Source organism: Echiichthys vipera (assembly GCF_963691815.1).
Source record: "Echiichthys vipera genome assembly, chromosome: 21".
Lineage (NCBI taxonomy): Eukaryota > Metazoa > Chordata > Actinopteri > Perciformes > Trachinidae > Echiichthys > Echiichthys vipera.
In genome coordinates, this window is record NC_139846.1 from 19,763,045 (window position 1) to 19,782,675 (window position 19,631).

At 41.6% G+C, this 19,631-nt stretch overlaps 1 protein-coding gene across 1 annotated transcript in view; it reads left to right on the forward strand.

The window, feature by feature from the left end:
* The window catches only part of wwp1 (WW domain containing E3 ubiquitin protein ligase 1), a 28,140-nt gene that overhangs the window by 5,172 nt on the left and 3,337 nt on the right, over positions 1-19,631 (forward strand). Inside the window, exons 3-24 of the mRNA XM_083935924.1 lie at positions 883-974; positions 1,137-1,275; positions 2,282-2,406; positions 3,037-3,189; positions 3,525-3,597; positions 6,181-6,362; positions 7,021-7,441; positions 7,771-7,866; positions 8,690-8,864; positions 11,196-11,250; positions 11,586-11,670; positions 14,047-14,175; positions 14,512-14,584; positions 14,936-15,007; positions 15,543-15,631; positions 15,797-15,956; positions 16,643-16,776; positions 18,289-18,429; positions 18,529-18,649; positions 18,904-19,008; positions 19,241-19,337; positions 19,427-19,499. Of these exons, the coding sequence (XP_083792050.1) occupies positions 905-974; positions 1,137-1,275; positions 2,282-2,406; positions 3,037-3,189; positions 3,525-3,597; positions 6,181-6,362; positions 7,021-7,441; positions 7,771-7,866; positions 8,690-8,864; positions 11,196-11,250; positions 11,586-11,670; positions 14,047-14,175; positions 14,512-14,584; positions 14,936-15,007; positions 15,543-15,631; positions 15,797-15,956; positions 16,643-16,776; positions 18,289-18,429; positions 18,529-18,649; positions 18,904-19,008; positions 19,241-19,337; positions 19,427-19,499 (2,768 nt within the window). The 5' untranslated portion in view covers positions 883-904. The remainder of the gene's footprint in view (positions 1-882; positions 975-1,136; positions 1,276-2,281; positions 2,407-3,036; positions 3,190-3,524; positions 3,598-6,180; positions 6,363-7,020; positions 7,442-7,770; positions 7,867-8,689; positions 8,865-11,195; positions 11,251-11,585; positions 11,671-14,046; positions 14,176-14,511; positions 14,585-14,935; positions 15,008-15,542; positions 15,632-15,796; positions 15,957-16,642; positions 16,777-18,288; positions 18,430-18,528; positions 18,650-18,903; positions 19,009-19,240; positions 19,338-19,426; positions 19,500-19,631) is intronic.

Genomic DNA, 19,631 nt, shown 5'->3' on the forward strand with positions numbered 1-19,631 from the left:
ATTTGATTTTTGGCATTATCAGTTGTGACTGGGATTTGAGTACTGGGCCTCTTTATCTTCAATCCCTCCACTGCTTGTGTCAGTACCTGCGCAATATGAGCGCCTGTGTGACTCTCGTAAAGGGGGCGTGTTTGGAGCACTGGACTTCTCATCTCCCAGTCTGCTGTGATGACGTCCATCCGTCTGTCATGAGCGCAACAGAGGATGCTCGAACACACCGAGTTTTGTGATGGCTTTAGCCTGGTCGGATTGTGCAGCGAGAGGCTGCTTAAATGCAGCGGTGATAAGCAGTTGTTGAGAAGCCTTCGTTTTCACTCCGGTCAGAGAAACACCGGGGTCATGTCACTTCAAATGCGTGGCCATGCTTGATGTGTTTCCGTTTCTTGAGCCACAGTGCCTACACACTGTCAAGGTTATCCACTAACCTCTTTCCTTCATCATTATACTTTACAGGGAAGCCAAAATTCTCCCATTTAAACAAGGCGGGGCATTAAAGCTCCTCCATTCATCCACTGTGTGGACTGTCTGAGGATGTGGACTGAACATGCACACAACTTTTTTTAAATTATAAATCACGTGTCATGGATCAGTGATGATCCATTGCACCACTATAATAAATCCCAATAAATCTTATATTACTGCAATTTTAACATTAAGTGAATAATGTAATATAATTCACTTAATATAGGTAAATATTAGCAGGACCTTAACACAAACCTTAACAAAATGTTCAGAATATGAAGAAGCAGTTTCTACGACTTCCCAGCTGTATCTTTATTGGAACCCTGCCAGGTTCCCCTGTTTCTTATCTGTGATTTTACTGTGTTATATGTCATGTTAGTGTGATGTTTGCTTTATTTGTATGTGTGTATGTGTTTAAAGGTTTCCCATTGTGGTGTATGACATGGCCACGGCGTCATGTAGAGCAGAGTCTAGCCTTAACCACAGAGGAACGTCACAGCTCCATGCCATTGGTGAGTCCAAACACGGTTGGCTGTATTGTACGAGATTGACCTCACATTGAAGCAGTGTGTCTGAACATCTGATAAGCGCGTCAACTTTTCGCTAAAAATGTATAATTTTGAAAGGAAAAAAAATCACTAGTTTCATCACTTCTTTCATGTACCCACCACCAGTTTCCTGTGCCAAAATCAAGAGGAAGAAGAGCCTGTTTGGGACTGCCATTTATGTGGAGGTGACAGCGGAGGGGGAGTCGCGCCGCACGGCGAAGTCTCACAGCTCCTCCAGTCCTAAATGGGATGAGAGGCTCACTCTGTAAGAAGCAACAATTTGGATCTGTTTCTATGTGTGTCATAGCATGTTATATATACAGTATATAAATGCGATTTTCTGGGTTTTCTCTGTCGTATAATGGCAAAGAAAAACATTCTTATCTCCTTTCTAGTTGGTTTAGTATGCTGGCTTTGGTACAGGAGTTTGGGGTCTTTGTCTGTCTGACAGTGTATGCCTTATGTAACAAACAAGGTTCATCGGACAATCATTTGAACTAGGGAAGAACTACTCACACTGTGACACAGAGCTCTTTGTATCATTTGAGACTTTTACAGCTCTCTGGCTTCTGAATAGCCCGGCTAAATGCCAGAGACATGTCATTGCAAATCCTAATTGTCTTGATGGGTAATTATTGCTGACAAGACAGAGTGGTGTTGTCTTTGTGTTCCTGTGATGGCACCATGGATGTTTTGCAAGCTGTTGTGAGTCCTACATATGGCATCTAGTAGGCTATAATGCTTGAAAATCTCTTTAGGCTGACGAGCCTAACCGTAAATGCGATGAATGTGGTTCAGTGTTAATTTTGAGTGAGAACAGCAAACATGAGGAAGCAGCGTTATGTGAGCTGAGGTCATCAGTGGCTCAGCCTACAGCAAAGGACAAGATATAGGGGAAGCAGAATCGGAAGCATCCAGATAATCGTTGTTTTCTTTGTGGCTTTTTTCTTTTGAGTGAGAGCAGATGCGGAAAGTACGAGTTTGTGAAGGGTGATTTTATCTGTTAAATATTCTATGTCACCGCGTTCTTTGTTCTCCGCACTTAAATGTCTTCACTGGTCCCAAATATTTAAAGAATTCTGACTGATTCATTGTCACAGGGTCATGAAATACATTCATATTCTATTGGATCGAGTATACAGCTGCTAACGAGTCTGTTCTTTAGCAATGCTATTCTTTGAATGTCTGACTGTCGTCGTTTTTCTGGAGATGTTGTAAATTTCTGTGATCTGTGTTATTCACATGTTGTTCGTGTGTTCTGGACCTTTTAGGAATGTAACACCGCACACTCAGGTGGATTTCAAAGTATGGAGTCATCACACCCTGAAGGCGGATGCTCTGCTGGGCAAAGCCACGCTGGACCTGATTCAAGCCTTGGACCAGCATGACAGAAAATGTATGATTAAGCTACATCAAACATACAGAACCATATTATAATAAAGTTATTTGTAATTATAATATATGTATGTATATGTACGTACATGCATACATACGTAGATGCCACATTGGCCGATGATTCATCGACGCGGCCGCCATATTGGTCCAATGGAGCTGTCTCCTAATGTCCACTGAGGCAGGAGGTCTATCCTTGCTGAATTTAGCGCTAATATATTCCTTTGATACATTTTTTTTTATCCCCCCCCCGACTTAAGTTAGCATTTGCTTAATTTCTTATCAGGACAGTCACTTAACGTTATGTTAGTTTAAAAGGAGGATTAGCGCCTACTTATCTTAAATTCAACTCACAAGCCTGCATGCAGTATCTATGTGTATATATCTATGCATACATACCCTTGTCATCTCTGATCGTCTCTTGATTTATTATAGGATTTATCAAGGTTTATGTCAATAAAGAAAAGTGACACATTTATTGCTAAGGTTGCCTGATATCAGATCAGTGTGTCTTTTTCTCTAGTGTTAACATTATAAATCAAGCATGTCTATGAAAGTCTTTTGCTTTATGCTTTTCTTAATGTCACTCCATTGTGATGCTTCCTCCCACGCCATCCCTGCTTTGGCTCTACAGTGGAGAATGTGAAGGAGGTGCTGAAACTGAGTGTGGAGCAGAAGGGAGCTGTGGTTCCCATAGGGGAGCTGACTGTCTACCTAGACGGCCTGACCGTCACTGACCAGGAGGAGCTGGCACCGCTTACCAACGGCAACGCGACAAATGGCACCAGTGAGTATTTATGTGTTAGGGTTGGGTTGTAGTTATAGTTTTCAGTTTTAGTTACTTACTATGTGTCCTGGTGAATGAGGAGGAATGGAGACAAAAGAGAGACACATGTATCAATCAATCAATTATACTTTATTCATCCGGAGGGGAAATTCTTTTACAAAAGAGGGTAAGAAGGGGTTACATTACATGAGGGTGTACAGGGAAATACTGGTACACTCACAAATCCTGGTACAATCAAGCCAATTAACAATTCTTCTTTGAATTAATTTACTAAATATACACTAATAATATACAAATACCTGTAGGCTAACCTTGTTTTCTCCAATTCACTCTAGAAGTTCAACAGAATGGTGAAGCCATCCATGAAAATGGAGACACGTCATCATCTTCCTCAAGGGCTGCCAACAGGTAAACTGACTAAACAAACCAGCTATTTACGGTCATTTTATGTTACTCATGAATCATTGGCATGAAATAAATGCTTGAAAACAAGGAGCATGCTAGTTCCTATGTAAAAGGAAGGCTAATAGGCTGATAAAAGTTACATGTTTGCATGGTTTCCCCCACAGTGTACCAGCCACAACAGCAATGTTGGTATTGTTTTCACCTTGTGAGTCTGTCCGTGTCATTAAGGCAAAATGTGATCCTGGAGACACCTATTGTAGTGGGAACAAACACAGAGTTGGTTTTGAGTATTTTGCTCAGTGTGTATATGTCTGTCTGTTTACCATCATATTTTTTCACTGTGATAGCGTTGAAACCGTGCAAAATACAGTCATGAAACTTTACAGGTAGGCAAGTGAAATCACAATGAAGCTCAAGTTCAAAGATTGGGAGTAGTCTGTGTAAGGGGCCAGAAGTAGGGGGTGTATGTAGCAGGGAATGGGCAGGGGTAGGAAGTAGAGAACAGACCACCACTTTACCCTCCGTGGCCCAATTTAATGTTGCGGCTTGTGTGATCCCAAGAGAGGTCTGTGTCTTGTCTGTCTGTGTCTTGTTTTGTTTCAACCCTGGCTGTCGCCTTCTCCTGCTTTAAGTGCTGCCCCACTGGTTCCGGTCTTTATTATCTGTCACACATTAAAAGTGCCCTTCAGTGAGGCTAACTGGCTTTTTATGGGAAAGCCTCAAATGAAGCACGTTTGCTCATCACAACAGACGGGAGGTTGGTGGGAGTAGGGGGTTGAGTGGGTGGTGGCTGCCTAATTCCTCTCTGCATTGCAGTTGCTGAGAGGACTGCAAGAGACAAATTGGTATTTAAAACTAAGTTGTGTTCCTCGTCTCTTGGAGTTCCTGAAAAGTTTGAGTACTCAGCCAGTAAGGTAGCCATGCGAGGGGTATTTGTAGTGGCACGACACAAGTCTCCCCTTGTCATTTTCACCTCCATAATAAAATCTTAAACCTAAATGTGTTCAAGAGAGCTTGGCAATACAATAGCATACATTTTTGTTCCAATGAATTCAAGCATGAAACAGAACATTGGCTCTAGTTCAAAACAGATGTAAACAATTGCTTAAAAGAGAATATCCTGAAAATTGTTAATGTATTTGTGTAGTTTTGGTCTGAATTTGGCCTCATGGAGAGCAGGAGATCCAGCCAACTGTAGCATGATGGATATTGCGTGACGAGTTAACTGATTTACTTGACCTCGACTAAACCTCAACTTTATGCAAATAAGGCCCATCCACCACAATGAACCAGACTTGCAAATTACAATAAAACAGTCAAACTAAGCAGCGTTGCTCAAACATAAACCAAGATTCTGTTACTGTATTGCATATTTCTTGCTTGAAACGTATATCAGTGTGCCATTTACCTGTAAAATGAGAACATTTGTGAGCCGGAGACTAACGGACTTGCCGGGTTCCGAAACCTCTTTCTGTTAGTTTGACAGGGACCTCCCTGCGTCCTCTCCAAAATGCGACTGCACTTGCAGCTTATAAAAGCAGAAGTGAGTGATGCACTTTTTCACTTGGAGACAATCCTTTGGAACCATCTGCCTTATCTCTTTCCTCTCTTTGTATTTCAATTTGTTGTCACTTTTATGTTTGGGTGTTTACTGACAGTCTTCACTCTGTTGCCTCTCCTCTCTTTTCTGTTCACACCTTTCAACCTGCCTCCCTTTAATTATTTTTCTCTTCCAAAATCTTTACGTTTTCTTATGGCCGGCTGCCTGCCCACCTTGTGCCTAGACAAAGCCTGGGTCATTAGCAGAGTTTGTATTGGTCTCAGTGTGGGCACGTCTGTGGCACCGTCTGAACTCTGCCAGCTCACAAAAGCGGCTGTTCAGCTGTGCCCATTACATCACCATGTCATCCCATTATGTCCTCTCCTTACCCGACGAGACAATAGTCTCAATGTCATGAGTCTCTCTTTCATCTTGCACGCACTGGAAGTAGCACACAATTGGCTCACATTCATTAAGCACTGTCAAACAAATGTATTATAAGCCGGTTTTAGCCCAGTGAGAAAAACAAAACCTGAGTTTAGGCACTGCAACTAATGATTATTTTCATTTTCAATTAATCTGCCGATTAGTTTCTTGATCATTTAATTAATTGTTTGGTCTATAAAATGTAAAAAAATGGGAAAACTGTTGAATCCCATTTTCTTAAAGTTCAAGTTGATGTCTTTAAATGTCTTTGTCATTCCAAAACCCAGAGATGATCAGTGCAGTACTATATAAAACAGAGAAAAGCAGGAAGTCTCCATATTTTTTAGTCTTAAAAACAGCATTTTCTGCTATTTTTGCATGAAAAACACATTCAACATTTCATCGATTTTCAAAATAGTTGGTTGATTTTTCTTTCGATTGACTAATCGATAAGTGGACTAATCAGTGCAGCTCTTGACTTTTTTGTTTAAATAGTATAAATCTTTTAGTATAATATACTAAGGTATAACATTTGTTGGGTTCAACTAAGGAATTGTTGTGTGTGTTCTCAGATTCAGATTTGATTCAATGATTAAATCTTTGTGTGTTTTCTCTTAAAGCACGGTAAATGGTACAGACTTGGGCCTGAGGTCAAGTTCCTGTTCAGTCTCCAATGGTGTAGATGGTCAGGTGGCTTCCAGCTCCTGCAGCCCCGCCCTTGGTCACATCGTCAATGGAGACACCACACCCAACTCCACCCCGGTCCACCAACCCTCAGACAGTGACACAGAGAGTAGGACGGGTGAGCTTTATCTTGAGTTTGCATTTCACAATGTGTGAATCACTGGATGGTTTGAAACTGAATCCCTGGTTTTCCAGTTTTGTATCTTGTGTTCAAAGCTATGTTGAACATACTTATTTCATTAGATCAGGCCTGTAATCTATGCTTCTGTAACCACATCTGTAGAAAACTCCCTGGAGAGATAAATGGATAGAAAATGGCAGCAGAGTGCAGTATACTGTGGAGACCAGGCAGGACACAATAAAACATATGCCTAAGTTAGGGCCATAGGAAATAAAAATAAATCCAGTCAAACAAATGAGAACTAGCGTGATTGGTTTTAATTTATTCAAATGCTACTTAATCATTTGAATAAACTATTGACCATGTTGTTCTTCCTATAGTTCCTAGCAACTATAGAAGCGGTCAGCACTTCGCTTACGTTATACTCTTGTCAATGCAAGTCTAGAAAGTCTACCTTTTAAGAGAATGGAGCGCCATCTGTGAATCTTTAAACCCCAAATGTTTACAGCATGTATATAGATTCCAAGACCGTTAGACTCTTGTTGTCCAGCCAGCCAAAGTAAAATGCAGTTCTTTTCCTTGAGACATTACTGACATCAAGTCATAGATGGATGACCTGTAACAACACCACTGTCTTTCTCTGACTTGCCTGCAGTCAATGGGGAGTCCTGTGATGCTGCTCTCGAGCCATCGTCCACTTCAACAGGTGATATCCTGCCCCCTGTAGATGACCACGAAGACTGCAATCAAGATGCCGCCCCGCCAGACCCTAACACAACACCAGATAGCACATCTCAAACCCTGTCAGCCTCCACACAGGCTCCAGCCTCCTCTTCTGCTGCTAAGCCTAGTGATGGCACTGCTGCTGCTTCCTCTACTTTCACCTCCCCAACACAGGCAGCCCCCACCATTACAACCTCCTCATCATCGTCCACTTCCCCCCCAGCAATAGGAGAAGCTAATGCTTCAGGAGGCGGCGGTGGTAGCAGTAGTAGCAGTACAACTGTGACTACAGATGCGGCCAAGCCCAGGCAGCAGGTCCCCAACGCAGGAGCTGCAGATCCTCTACCACCGGGGTAAAAGACACCACCAGCTGCACTTTCTGCATTCCCTGACTGCTTAAATTCACTTTCAAAAAATCAAAGTTATTATTATGATTATGAGGTATTTACTTTATTTCATAAATGTTGTCTTAAAACTTAAATAACACAAATGTTTGTATAATTTATTATTAAATAAAAGTAAAGAAGAGGGTGCCATATTATGATGAATACACACAAACTCACATTTCACATAATTAAATCAAAATCTGTATATTTTCTGTCATTATATGTCTCCTATGTATGTTTGCATCCTGCTTTTTTTTTTTTTTTTTTGCAAATTGTTGATAATTGTTGTCTTTCAGATGGGAGCAGAGAAAAGACCCGCATGGGCGAACGTATTATGTAGACCACAACACCAGAACTACGACTTGGGAAAGACCACAGCCACTACCACCAGGGTGAGTGTCTCTACTCTCTGTCTTCAGCCCTTCTCAGACATGGAATCAGTTAATTGTGCGTTCATTGGAACCTGTAGCAGGTTTATCTGTCCATTTTAAGAGGGACTTTTGGGCTATATAGTTAATTCCAGGTCATTTCTTGCACTTGTATTTAGTCTCCATAGATGTATGTGGAGAGTATCGATGTTTTAAAGTGTTCTACAGTAGCTCAGTCCATAGGTGACTTGGCTGGGAACCGTAGGGTCGCAGGTTCAAGTCCCTGTGTGGACCTGATGGCTGGAGAGGTGCCAGTTCATCTGTTGAGCAAGGCACTGGACTCCAAACTGCTCGGGCAGCGGTCACAGCTCTCCTTAATTGCATGTATATAGGTCCTGTCTGTGCATGTGTGTATTTCGGGCCTGTGTGTGTAACATGATTAATAATAAGAGTGAAAAAATTAAATTTCCCCGTTGCGGAATAAATAAAGTAATTCTTCTTCTTCTTATATGACTATAACCACTTTGCTTTAGGCAAAGAGTCCCGTGAAGCTGTTCTTTACTGTTGTCTGGTAACGCACTTACAAACCGAAGTACTGCTTCTAAGATATATATTTTTAATTGAATAGCCTTTAAGTAAGTTTAAGATATCAATAACAAAATTAACCTTTATTTAAATCTCATTCTGGGAGCCTGTGAAGTAGGGCTGTACGGTATGGTCTGAAATTTATATCACGGTATAATTTGAAGCGTACACACCTCTACGGTGAAGTGTACCCTGGATGTTTCAGGCTTTTTGTGAGATGTTCCTGTTTATTTATTGTACAATATCTCCTTCACTCTGCCAGTTGGGAGCGCCGAGTGGATGACCGGGGCAGGATCTATTATGTGGACCACAACACCCGCACTACCACATGGCAGCGTCCCACTATGGAATCAGTCCGCAATTTTGAGCAGTGGCAAAGCCAGCGCAGCCAGCTGCAGGGAGCTATGCACCAGTTTAACCAGAGATACCTCTACTCTGTAAGACAATTCACACCAACACCCACTTTGTTGTTTATACCCATGAAATGCATTCCCTTGTGTTTTACATTTAAGTCTAAAACTTCAGTTTATCAACATTCTTACTTTGTAGTTTTCGTTTTATTGTGGTTTACCAAATGCTGCACATACCAACATTCCACGTGCTAATAATCGACGCCACTAGCTTGGAAGTCAGACGGATCTGACAAACTCATGTTTCATTTGTTCTGGCAGTAAGGTCTGGCCCCTCTACCATACAGACAGATTTCCAGCAGCTTGACATTGTATTGAATAATCAAAAGATGGGTTAAGATGATGATTCACAGCCTCACTGTCTAGTCTGTTTTGTAAGTTTCTAACATTTAGATTACTTCACTATTAGAGCCTGCACTTTTTCCTCGTCATGACGCTTTTCCAAAGGGCAGTCATGTTTCACTGCACTGAGGACTGAAACATTTGCACTCTTTTCACTTAACACTTTGTTCAACTATGGACACCCTGTGAATGTGTACCTTTAAAAACAAAGTATTATTCAAAATAAACTCTTAAATTTTTTATAGTGAGATAAGAGTCTAGATTTAGATATATGATGCCAATCCACAAAACTCCAAAATCAATCAATATCTACGATGACCTAATTTCCCGTCGGGGATAAATATCTATCTATCTATCTATCTATCTTTTTATTTTACATTCAAAGAACACTGTCGATTAGGGCGCACTCACACTTTCCGTCTGTACCGTGCCCCGGGCTTTAGGGTACTTGTCCCCCCTCCTTTTCCCCCCGCGGGCCAGCCCCGTTTGTACTCACACTGCCTGGGCCTCGCAAGAATGCTTCTTGCCTGTCTATACGTCATCATATATACGCCGTAACACGTCACAAGCATTGATTGACGTCATCGCGATGCGTCGCTTTGTTTACAAATCTTTCCATAGACCTCTGAGTTTTTGTGCGTCTTGTCGACTGTTTTTGAATCTTTTCATCGACCAAATCTGCAGTAAACCCTCCACCTCCGCATCACACCAACGTGAGCCTTTCACCGCCATTGTTTTAAATGTCAGCACATGGTCCGTCTTTTTTTTTTTTCTATGTCCGAATAGGCGCACATAAAATGACGTCAGAACCGCCGTAGGCCTCATGCTCGTACACATGCGCACGCTCGTGCTCGTACATGTGCAGACGTGCTCTACAAAAGCCCACCTCTCCCGAATGGTCCGTGGCGCGGTGCGGTTGCACTCACACTGGTCAAACGAACTAGGCTTTACCCGTAAAACCTGTTTGGGCATGGTACGGATGGACAGTGTGAGTGCGCCCTTAGTCCCCTGACAACACTGGATCTATGCAGCTTTTAGCTTTTTTCAGCCCGTCACTTTTTAAAATATGCATTTAGCTCAAACCATTCTCAGTACTTAAACAGTACAACAGAAAACAGAGCGAACAAGTGTGGCTCTGACTGAAACCACTTTTAAAAATCTTTGAAGATAACTTAGTTTGCCTTTTGGCCAAAGTGAAAGGAGAACTTATGTGGATTATCAAAGCGTACTCTAGCAAGTTTTGCATCATTGTAGGTTGATATACTCTATAGGCCCTAGTGAAATACAGCAAGCTTTAAAAATGATGAGCCTTACTGTAACATATTGTAAAGTTAATCAGAGAAAAGTGAATGGTAAAATGTTCTCATCTTCATGATATATTTTGTCCACTCTTAGTCGGAAAGGTCAAATAAGTCCATGTCAGTATTTTCCTCATGATGATCTTAGGAATCAAAGCCCAGCTTGTGATGGTTACAAAGGATTTAACTTGAAACGTATGTCCTTTACATCCTTCGCCTAATGAATCCCCTCTCTTTCTCTGGGTGCATGTTTTTTGCAACCTCACTCGCTCAATACACAGCTCAACTCATTTAGCCTAAAGGTGAGAACTTTATGTTGCCAGAGTTAAAATATGCATGCCCCAGCCAGTGTCCTAATCTGGTTATCTTGGTGAGGGTCCTTCTCCTAGTCTTTGATCCCAGCGCTGATGTCATCTTCACTGATGATGATTAGTTTACAGCACAAATCAAAAGACAGACAGCTGGGAAGTATTGAATCGTAACCAGCCACAGAGACCGGGCCTTCTTGTCCGCGACATAGCAAATCTATAATTTCTCATTTTGTTTTTATTTGGAATAGTTCTTATTTGCCCAATCCTTGCAGAGTTTTTATCTGAATCCATTTTTTAATGTTTTTGAATACCTATATATATTTGGATTTTTTTTTTGTGGGGGGGCAACATTTGGATTTCCCTTGTGTTTTTAAATGGACGTCTACGTGTGCTTCCCTCGCTTACAGGCATCCATGATGTCAGCTGAGAACGATCCTCTTGGCCCGCTACCTCCTGGATGGGGTGAGTTCACATTCTTTCTCAAGTACCGCGCATATTTTCATACGCTGTCTGTTTGTACTGTTCTTTAAATTGGAAATGAATCAACCTCGGCAGTTCTTGCTGATTAGGAAATCACAGGAATGTATCAATTTATCTTTTTTCACTCCCAAATGGGCTGAATACAAAAGTACAAGCACTCTGTGATCCTGTTCTGAATGTATCCAAATAGCCTAAACCTCCGTTTATAGCAGAGTCAGCACTGATGATAATCTGTCATGTGTTGCCACGTTGTGCGGCATAGTGTCCATTCTGTCTTTTAAGCTACGGATTCCTGTTTGCATTTTTATCAACTTTAGAGAGGCGGGTGGACTCCAATGACCGAGTGTACTTTGTCAACCATAACACAAAGACAACACAGTGGGAAGACCCTCGAACCCAAGGGTGAGCTATGGATCTTTTCGATATCATAACTGAATCAAATGTGAAATGTTATGTAGACGTTAAAGGGGCTTTTTCTCCCCTGTCCTGCATCATATTGATACTGCACAGTTCTCTCTGAGGTTTACTGGCCTTGTTTGCAGCCACTCTTTAGTGTTTTTGCCTTAGACCAGCAATGTTGGGCTCCCTCAGAAAGGGCACAAATTATAATATGTATTTAGTTTATACTCGAAATCTCTGAAATGAAGTGTCATAATATTTACTCTGTAAGACAGGAATCATTGATTTACAAAAAGTCAAAACTTCAAAGGAACTCTTAAATCAATCTCTAATTATATTTAGTTGTTGACGAAATATTCAGCAAAGACAGTTCCGAGGCAGCAACTGTGTTCATAATGAGTTTATTGAATGTGTGCTGGAGGCAATGTCTGCTTTCTGTCCTGGTTTCAATGAAGCCAGATGAGTGCTTATAGTTATTATATCTGAACAGAATGTCCAGAATGTGACACACCATGATGTATGGTAACATTTAATCTACAAGAACAAAATATTCAGCATGTTACAGCCACAGTTAAAGCACACAAACCTCTACACACACCAGATGGCTCGATTATAACATGTCTCAGATATGCACAGGCACAGTGGTTCAGTGGAATTAATAAATTAGTGGTAATAGCCCAGAAAGCGCTGTGACTTTCAGCGTGCACGTCTCTTAAGCCTGCATTGTTGAAACAGAGTAGATAATATTGGTAGCAGAACAACGAGTTAGCAACTGTCCTTAGATTGTTCTCTGTTGTGCACACAGCGACCGAGCGTGAGGAGAGGTAAAGAAGAGAGACTAGAAAAGGGACCTAAAGAGCTGAAATGCAATCACTGTGCTGTAACACGTCTTTCAATATAATTAAAATAATTTTTTTAAGTTTATTTATATGGCAAAGTGCTTTACATAAAACATTAAAAGCTTTGGGGGGAAAAATCACAAAACATTTAAAACACATTTAAAACATGTGAAAGGTTAAAAGATATAAAAGATCATTACAGTTACAGAAGTTAGAGGTGTAAAAAAAAAAGGAATATTCAAATACCAAAATTGAAAATCGAATACCTACCCAACAAATGAGTATCAGAATATTCATATATTTAAGTCCAGTAGGTCCATGTTGTTTTTGTTCATTCGATTTTCAATTCACAAACGAATATTAACAAAACGTTTGTGGTGGTGTATATGTATGTGTGTGTATGTATATATATATATATATATATATATATATATATATAAGGTCTAAACTGTAAACTTCACTGTGCAACAATTTGACTTTAATCAGTATTCCTGGAATGCATTCTTGAATCAAACGTTTGCAGTATTTCTGAAGCACAGCAAAAGAGCAACCTATTATCCCCCATGAGTACCAGAAACCCATTATCCCACCAGCTGCCAATCATGATAGCACAATTATCCTCTTATTCGATTTGTTTAGAAGCTTCTACATCTTGTTCTCCAATGTCATTATAAGAGAGAATATCTTTGATTGGTTGTAACTGATTGCAATCTACTGCATTGTTTGCCCACATTGACATTATGTTATTTTCACACAATACTCTAAGGGTATGTTTTTTGTCATGGCTTTAAGGGCGCACTCACACTGTCCGCCCGTACTGTGCCCCGGGCTTTAGGGTACTTGTCCCCCCTCCCTCTCCCCCCAGCCCCGTTTGTACTCACACTGCCTAGGCCTCGCGCAAATGCTTCTTGCCTGTCCATACGTCATCACGCAGTAACACGTCACACGCATTGATTGACGTCATCGCGTGCGTCGCTTTGTTTAGTCTTTCCATAGACCTCTGAGTTTTTGTGCGTCTTGTCGACTGTTTTTGAATATTTTCATCGACCAAATCTGCAGTAAACACTCCACCTCCGCATCACACCAACGTGAACCTTTCGCCGCCATTGTTTTAAATGTCTGCGCTTGGTCAGTCTTTTTTTAAATTTTTATATATATATATATATGTCCAAACAGGCGCACATAAAATTAGGTCAGAGCCGCCGTAGGCCTTGTGCTCGTACACGTGCGCACGCTCGTGCTCGTACATGTGCAAACACGCTTTACAAAAGCCCACCTCTCCCAAACGGGCCGTGGACGGCCAGCTGGCCGCAGCTAGGCGCGGAGCGGTTGCACTCACACTGGTCAAACGAACTAGGCTTTACCCATAAAACCTGTTTGGGCACGGTACGGAAGGACAGTGTGAGTGCGTCCCTAAGTGTCTCTGGCCTGTCTCGAATTCAGCAGATACGGTTTGTTTTACAGCCAAGTATGGGGGTAAAGTCTGTTGTCATGTATAAGGGTTTTGGACATAGCTGCCATTTGGTCCATGTGTGTGCAGGCTACAGAATGAGGATCCTCTTCCTGAAGGTTGGGAGATCCGGTACACAAGGGAAGGGGTTCGCTACTTTGTGGATCACAACACCCGAACCACCACTTTCAGCGACCCCCGCACTGGAAAGTCCTCTGTGTAAGGCCACATTTTTAGACACTTAACTTGTGTACATGTTATAGATTATGTTTTGCCAGTAGACTGAAGCACTGCAGCTATGGGAACTATAATCTGCCTTTTTACTAGGACCAGATGTTCTGTTTTGCTTTAAATCCGATGAATGGTTCCCACTGGTATTTATTCGGTTTCACATAGGAACTTGAAGGAATTTGATAAATGTTCTCGGAAATACAGAAGATATTTCTCAATGTTCAGTTCAAGGGATCATAGCAGAGCATATTTCATGTGTGCCACATTTGTTATTTGATGAATATAAAGAGTTTTGACTTTGTTAAATCTTTTTATTCTCCTCAGCACCAAAGGGCCTCAGATTGCTTATGAGCGAAGCTTTCGATGGAAGCTTGCCCATTTTCGCTACTTGTGCCAGGTATGTGTTTTCTTTCTCTGACAATGCAATACAATTGTAGTCATGCACGTCCAAATACTGTTGAAAGCAGGTGCTAGAGCAATAGAAGACAGCATTTAAAACATAAAAAAAGCTTAAAATATCACTTTTGGATGTGCCAGTCAATTGCACTTAAGGGAGCTACTGTGTGATGGCCTTTTCTATGTTTTCATTGTTTTCTTTCTTTCTGTACTCGCACTGTTTAAACGAACTAGCCTTTAGCCGTGAAATGTGCTTGGGCACTGTAAGAATGGACAGCGTGAGTGCCCCCTCACCTTAATATTACTCTACTCCCCCATTGCATTATATATATTTTTTACTCTCTTTGCTCAGTCCAACGCTCTCCCTAGCCATGTGAAGATCACCGTCTCCAGACAGACGTTGTTTGAAGACTCCTTTCAGCAAGTAAGTCACAGCATTTATTGTTGTATGCACAGTTTAAAAGTTTCCTTATACAGTGAAACTATTCCTTCGCCTACCAGTTATAAAGAAGTAAAGAAAATAAATCTGGTTCCCATTTAAACTAATGATTTCCAGATATAAGTTTAATCTCAGCAAAAGTAAGATATGCAAAGGAGTATCCACCCAAAAACGTGACTTTTAAGACCACTGATTCTGGCTTTGTTTATCTTGGAGTATAAATGTGGCAGATATGTTAAACAACCTCTATAGGAAATACAATCTGTCTGTTTTAGTTTGTTCGTTTGTTTGGTGGTTGTTAACTTGTGATTGCTTTCATATGTGAAACTCAAAGTTGGAAATAGACCAATAAAACACAAACTCATGCAGTGCTGAATTGCAGTAACACATCACAGCTTGCGTGCATGCTTTTAATAGAGTTTTCTGTAGCTGTACATTCAACACATTTCCGCCACCTGTGCTTATGTATTTGCTGATGTTGTTTTTAGCTTATCTTGTGTGCGTTTTCTCTGTTTATTAGATTATGGCCCTGAAGCCTTACGACTTGAGGAGGAGACTCTATGTTATCTTCAGAGGCGAGGAGGGGCTAGACTATGGCGGCTTAGCCCGGTAATATAGACCATAAAAATACTATGATGTGAATTAAAAAAAAAATTAAAAAGCACCTTTTTGAGAAAATTTAAGCAGGCATTGATCATAAACAACTCCTGTCTCCCCCTCTCCTTCTCCCCCCTCTCCTTCCTCTGTCTTTTTGTCCCACACCTCACTTTGCAGAGAGTGGTTTTTCTTGTTGTCCCATGAAGTGCTGAACCCCATGTACTGTCTGTTTGAGTATGCCGGCAAGAGCAACTACTGTCTGCAGATCAACCCAGCCTCTGCTATCAACCCGGACCATCTCTCCTACTTCTGTTTCATAGGCCGCTTCATTGCAATGGCAAGTTCACATGCTGCTCACACATACAAACAGTCCTGATAACACTGAAGGGGCCTTCACATGATCAGCGTTTTGCTCTGGGCTCACCGCGAGGTTGGGCGCAGAGACCCAGTAAACGGCTAAATGAACGTTAGTATGAAAACAAGCGTTAGCTCGTAAAACTGCTTATTCACAAACCTGGTGTGACTGCTTATGAACCTCTTATGACACGACTTTAATGTAATGTTAAATAGTTCGGTTGCCTAGGAAGCGGAAACGTCACACTCAAAGCTTCAATCTCATTGGTTGCGTGTTTGAAAGGTCAGTGGCAACTAGGCTAAAGCTGAACTGATTTGAACTTTGAGCGCAGCGGCAGAGAGGCAAATCAGAGTGCCGCTACTGTGGACACTGCCGCTACACTGGGCGCTGTATCATGTGTAAGGGCCTTAACACCCATGCAATAACATGAGAAGTGACACAAGCTGACATTTTTACTTAAAATATGTTGACCAAGCAATAATAAATCACATGTTGAAACAAAAAAAGTTTCAAAAGTATGTTTCACAACATTTTCCTGGGGCTGCTTCTGGTTTTCTTATATAAAACACAGTAATCACTCATGTGATCGATGTATCACCATGGATGACATACTTTTGGATTGACCAGCACAGTGAAACAGAAAAAAAACTCTCAATCTCTTGCTACAGGCACTTTTCCACGGCAAGTTCATCGACACAGGATTCTCTCTGCCTTTCTACAAACGGATGCTGAACAAGAAGCTAATACTCAAAGATCTGGAGTCCATCGACCCGGAGTTCTACAACTCACTTATATGGATCAGGTAATTTGTGTCTTCGGTCCACACAGAATTCAGAGTGTGCATGTATATTCTTCTGACAGTAGAGCGCAGGCAGGAAAATGAAAGTGTATGTAATAACTTTAAACGGGACATATTATAGAACTAAAACATGTTTACATGCCTTAATGTTCAAAACGCATTATTTCATACTGTCTGTCTGAATATACCTGTATTCACCCCTCTAACACCTGTCTCTAAAAGCCCAGTCCGTTCTGATTGGTCAGTTTTTCTGGGTCTTCAGCATATGCACTCTTGGCATCCCTTCACTGCCATTGCAGCTGGGAAATGACTGTAACAGCACTGTAACTGCAATTTCTACCAATATATAGTATAGTTGTGACATCACAACAGTACAGAAGTCCTGATGGCCCATTTAAAGACACAGTTTCTGAATACAGGCTGTGTGCACCTATACAGCACCTTGACCTACTTTATAACTATAAAAAGATACGGAAGTCTCCCTTTTTACAATATGGGACCTTTAATGCTCACATTACTGTTAAGAAAGCCAGTTGTTCATTATTGATTTAGCAGCTCTTAATATCACAGCACATTACTCTGAGTTGAGCCTTTCGATTTAAGAGTCACTTTGCGTTCTTAAATAGATCATCTCATGACTTCACTCTTTGCTGGTAATATCTTCCACGGCCCCTGGATCCCACTCTTGTGTGTGGACACTTTTGGTGCGGTTCAAACAGATAGCAGATTCATCTAATACATAGTACATACTGCAGTATTTCTTCCTGAACAGCATGTGATGCAGGATCACTAGTGAAGGGACAGACAGTCACTGGAAATAACCTTAGATTACGCGCCCAGGGTGTCTAATGAATGAATGAGATGTGTTATTCCATATGAATGTGTTCAACTGAAGCCCCCACCACAGCCACTTCCTGGTTGTTTTTTTTGTACCAGGCTAGTTTTTATTTTATTGGAGGTTAAAGTTTATGAATAATTAGGGGCGCGGACTCTTTAGTGACAGCTAGCCGCTCGCCCTCACTTCTCCTCGGAGGTATACGTCAGCCAGATGGACGTATCTCCATCCCCCCACGTTAAATCAATGCCCCTTTTGGTAAGAGGAAATGAGGCAGAGTCAAAGTCTGACAAGATGGCGACTCCCATAGGCGAGTACATTTGTAGTGTAAGTGTAATACGTTTCAGTTAGTGTTAGAGGAGATGACTGTGGATTAAGAAAAACACTAAGACCTCAACCACAAACATCCGTACCACAGAGATATGGAAAGACGACAGGCAACGCATACATACAAGAATACTACTCACACAGAGGGAGACGAGAGGGGATGCTACGAGGGGATGAAGCTGTTAATTGCAGATATACCAAGATGCAAGAACAGTTCTGATTCGGAAGAAACGTGGCGCCAAAACTAAACCTATATAAGGCTGATATTATGCTTCTGGATGGAAAGTTGGATATCTTTGTTTGGTTCTTTTTGTGACGAGCTGCGGCAACAACACAATCTCATTTCTCCTCAGGGACAACAACATTGAAGAGTGTGGGCTGGAGATGTACTTTTCAGTAGACATGGAGATTCTGGGGAAGATCACTTCTCATGACCTCAAACCTGATGGCGTCAATGTTCTAGTCACTGAGGAGAACAAGGAGGAGTATATCAGGTTCAGTAAAACCACAGTTTCGTCATTAACAGCAAATATGTCTGACCTCTGTATTTCCTATAAAAACACTTTCTAAACTTTTTGCTGTCCGGCTTGCAGTCTAATGGCAGAGTGGAGGTTCTCCCGCGGGGTAGAGGGTCAGACCAAAGCTTTCCTCGATGGCTTCAACGAGGTGGTTCCACTTCAGTGGCTCCAGTACTTTGATGAAAAGGAGCTTGAGGTGAGCAGAACAGCCTGCTGCTGGTGACCAGCTCTGTCCTATTTGATGCTGTTAATGATTTATAGTGTTTATTTTAATTTCCAGTAGCCTACCCCACTCCACGGTGTCTAACCCATTAATCATTACTTAAAGAAGATCACAATAATGTGCATGTGTGTAGAAAATCATTATTTTCTCTTGAGAGAATTCTCTCTACGTATTTGCTTTGTGTTCTACGTGTCCTTTATCTACTTGTATGGGTTTGTTTGTCCCAGGTGATGCTGTGTGGCATGCAAGAGGTGGATCTCCAGGACTGGCAGAGGAACACAGTGTACCGTCACTACACAAGGAACAGCAAACAGATCATCTGGTTCTGGCAGGTACAGTCCCACAAACACAAACCTCCACTCTTTAGAAAGAGGCACATTCTTCATGTGTTCCATGTTACTGATAAAGAAGAGCTTACAGGAGAAGTTTCTTTTGAGTTAGTGTTCCTACTTTTTAATTTTTGTATGGAAACGTCATATCATCTGATGGTTGACAGCCTGTCTATTCAGAATCAGTAGTGTGTGGTTACTGAGGAGTGTGTGCATGTCACTTCCTCCCCTGCAGCTCGTGAAAGAAGTGGACAACGAAGTGCGACTGCGGCTCATGCAGTTTGTCACCGGAACCTGCAGGCTCCCGTTGGGCGGCTTCGCCGAACTCATGGGTCAGTGACAGACAGACGCCCAAAGAGTAACACATTCAAGACATAATTATTTAATACATTGTTCTCACCCCTCATCTTCTGCATTGCAGGAAGTAACGGGCCCCAAAAGTTCTGCATTGAGAAGGTTGGGAAAGACACATGGCTTCCTCGGAGCCACACATGGTGAGAATGGCAGAATGCTCCGCGTCTGATTCTTGACATTCATTTCTCCCACACAGGGGTTTGCCTCAAGGTTATTCCAGCATATTAAAAACACAGGGATGTACTGTGATATACTTTGTCTTTTATGACCTT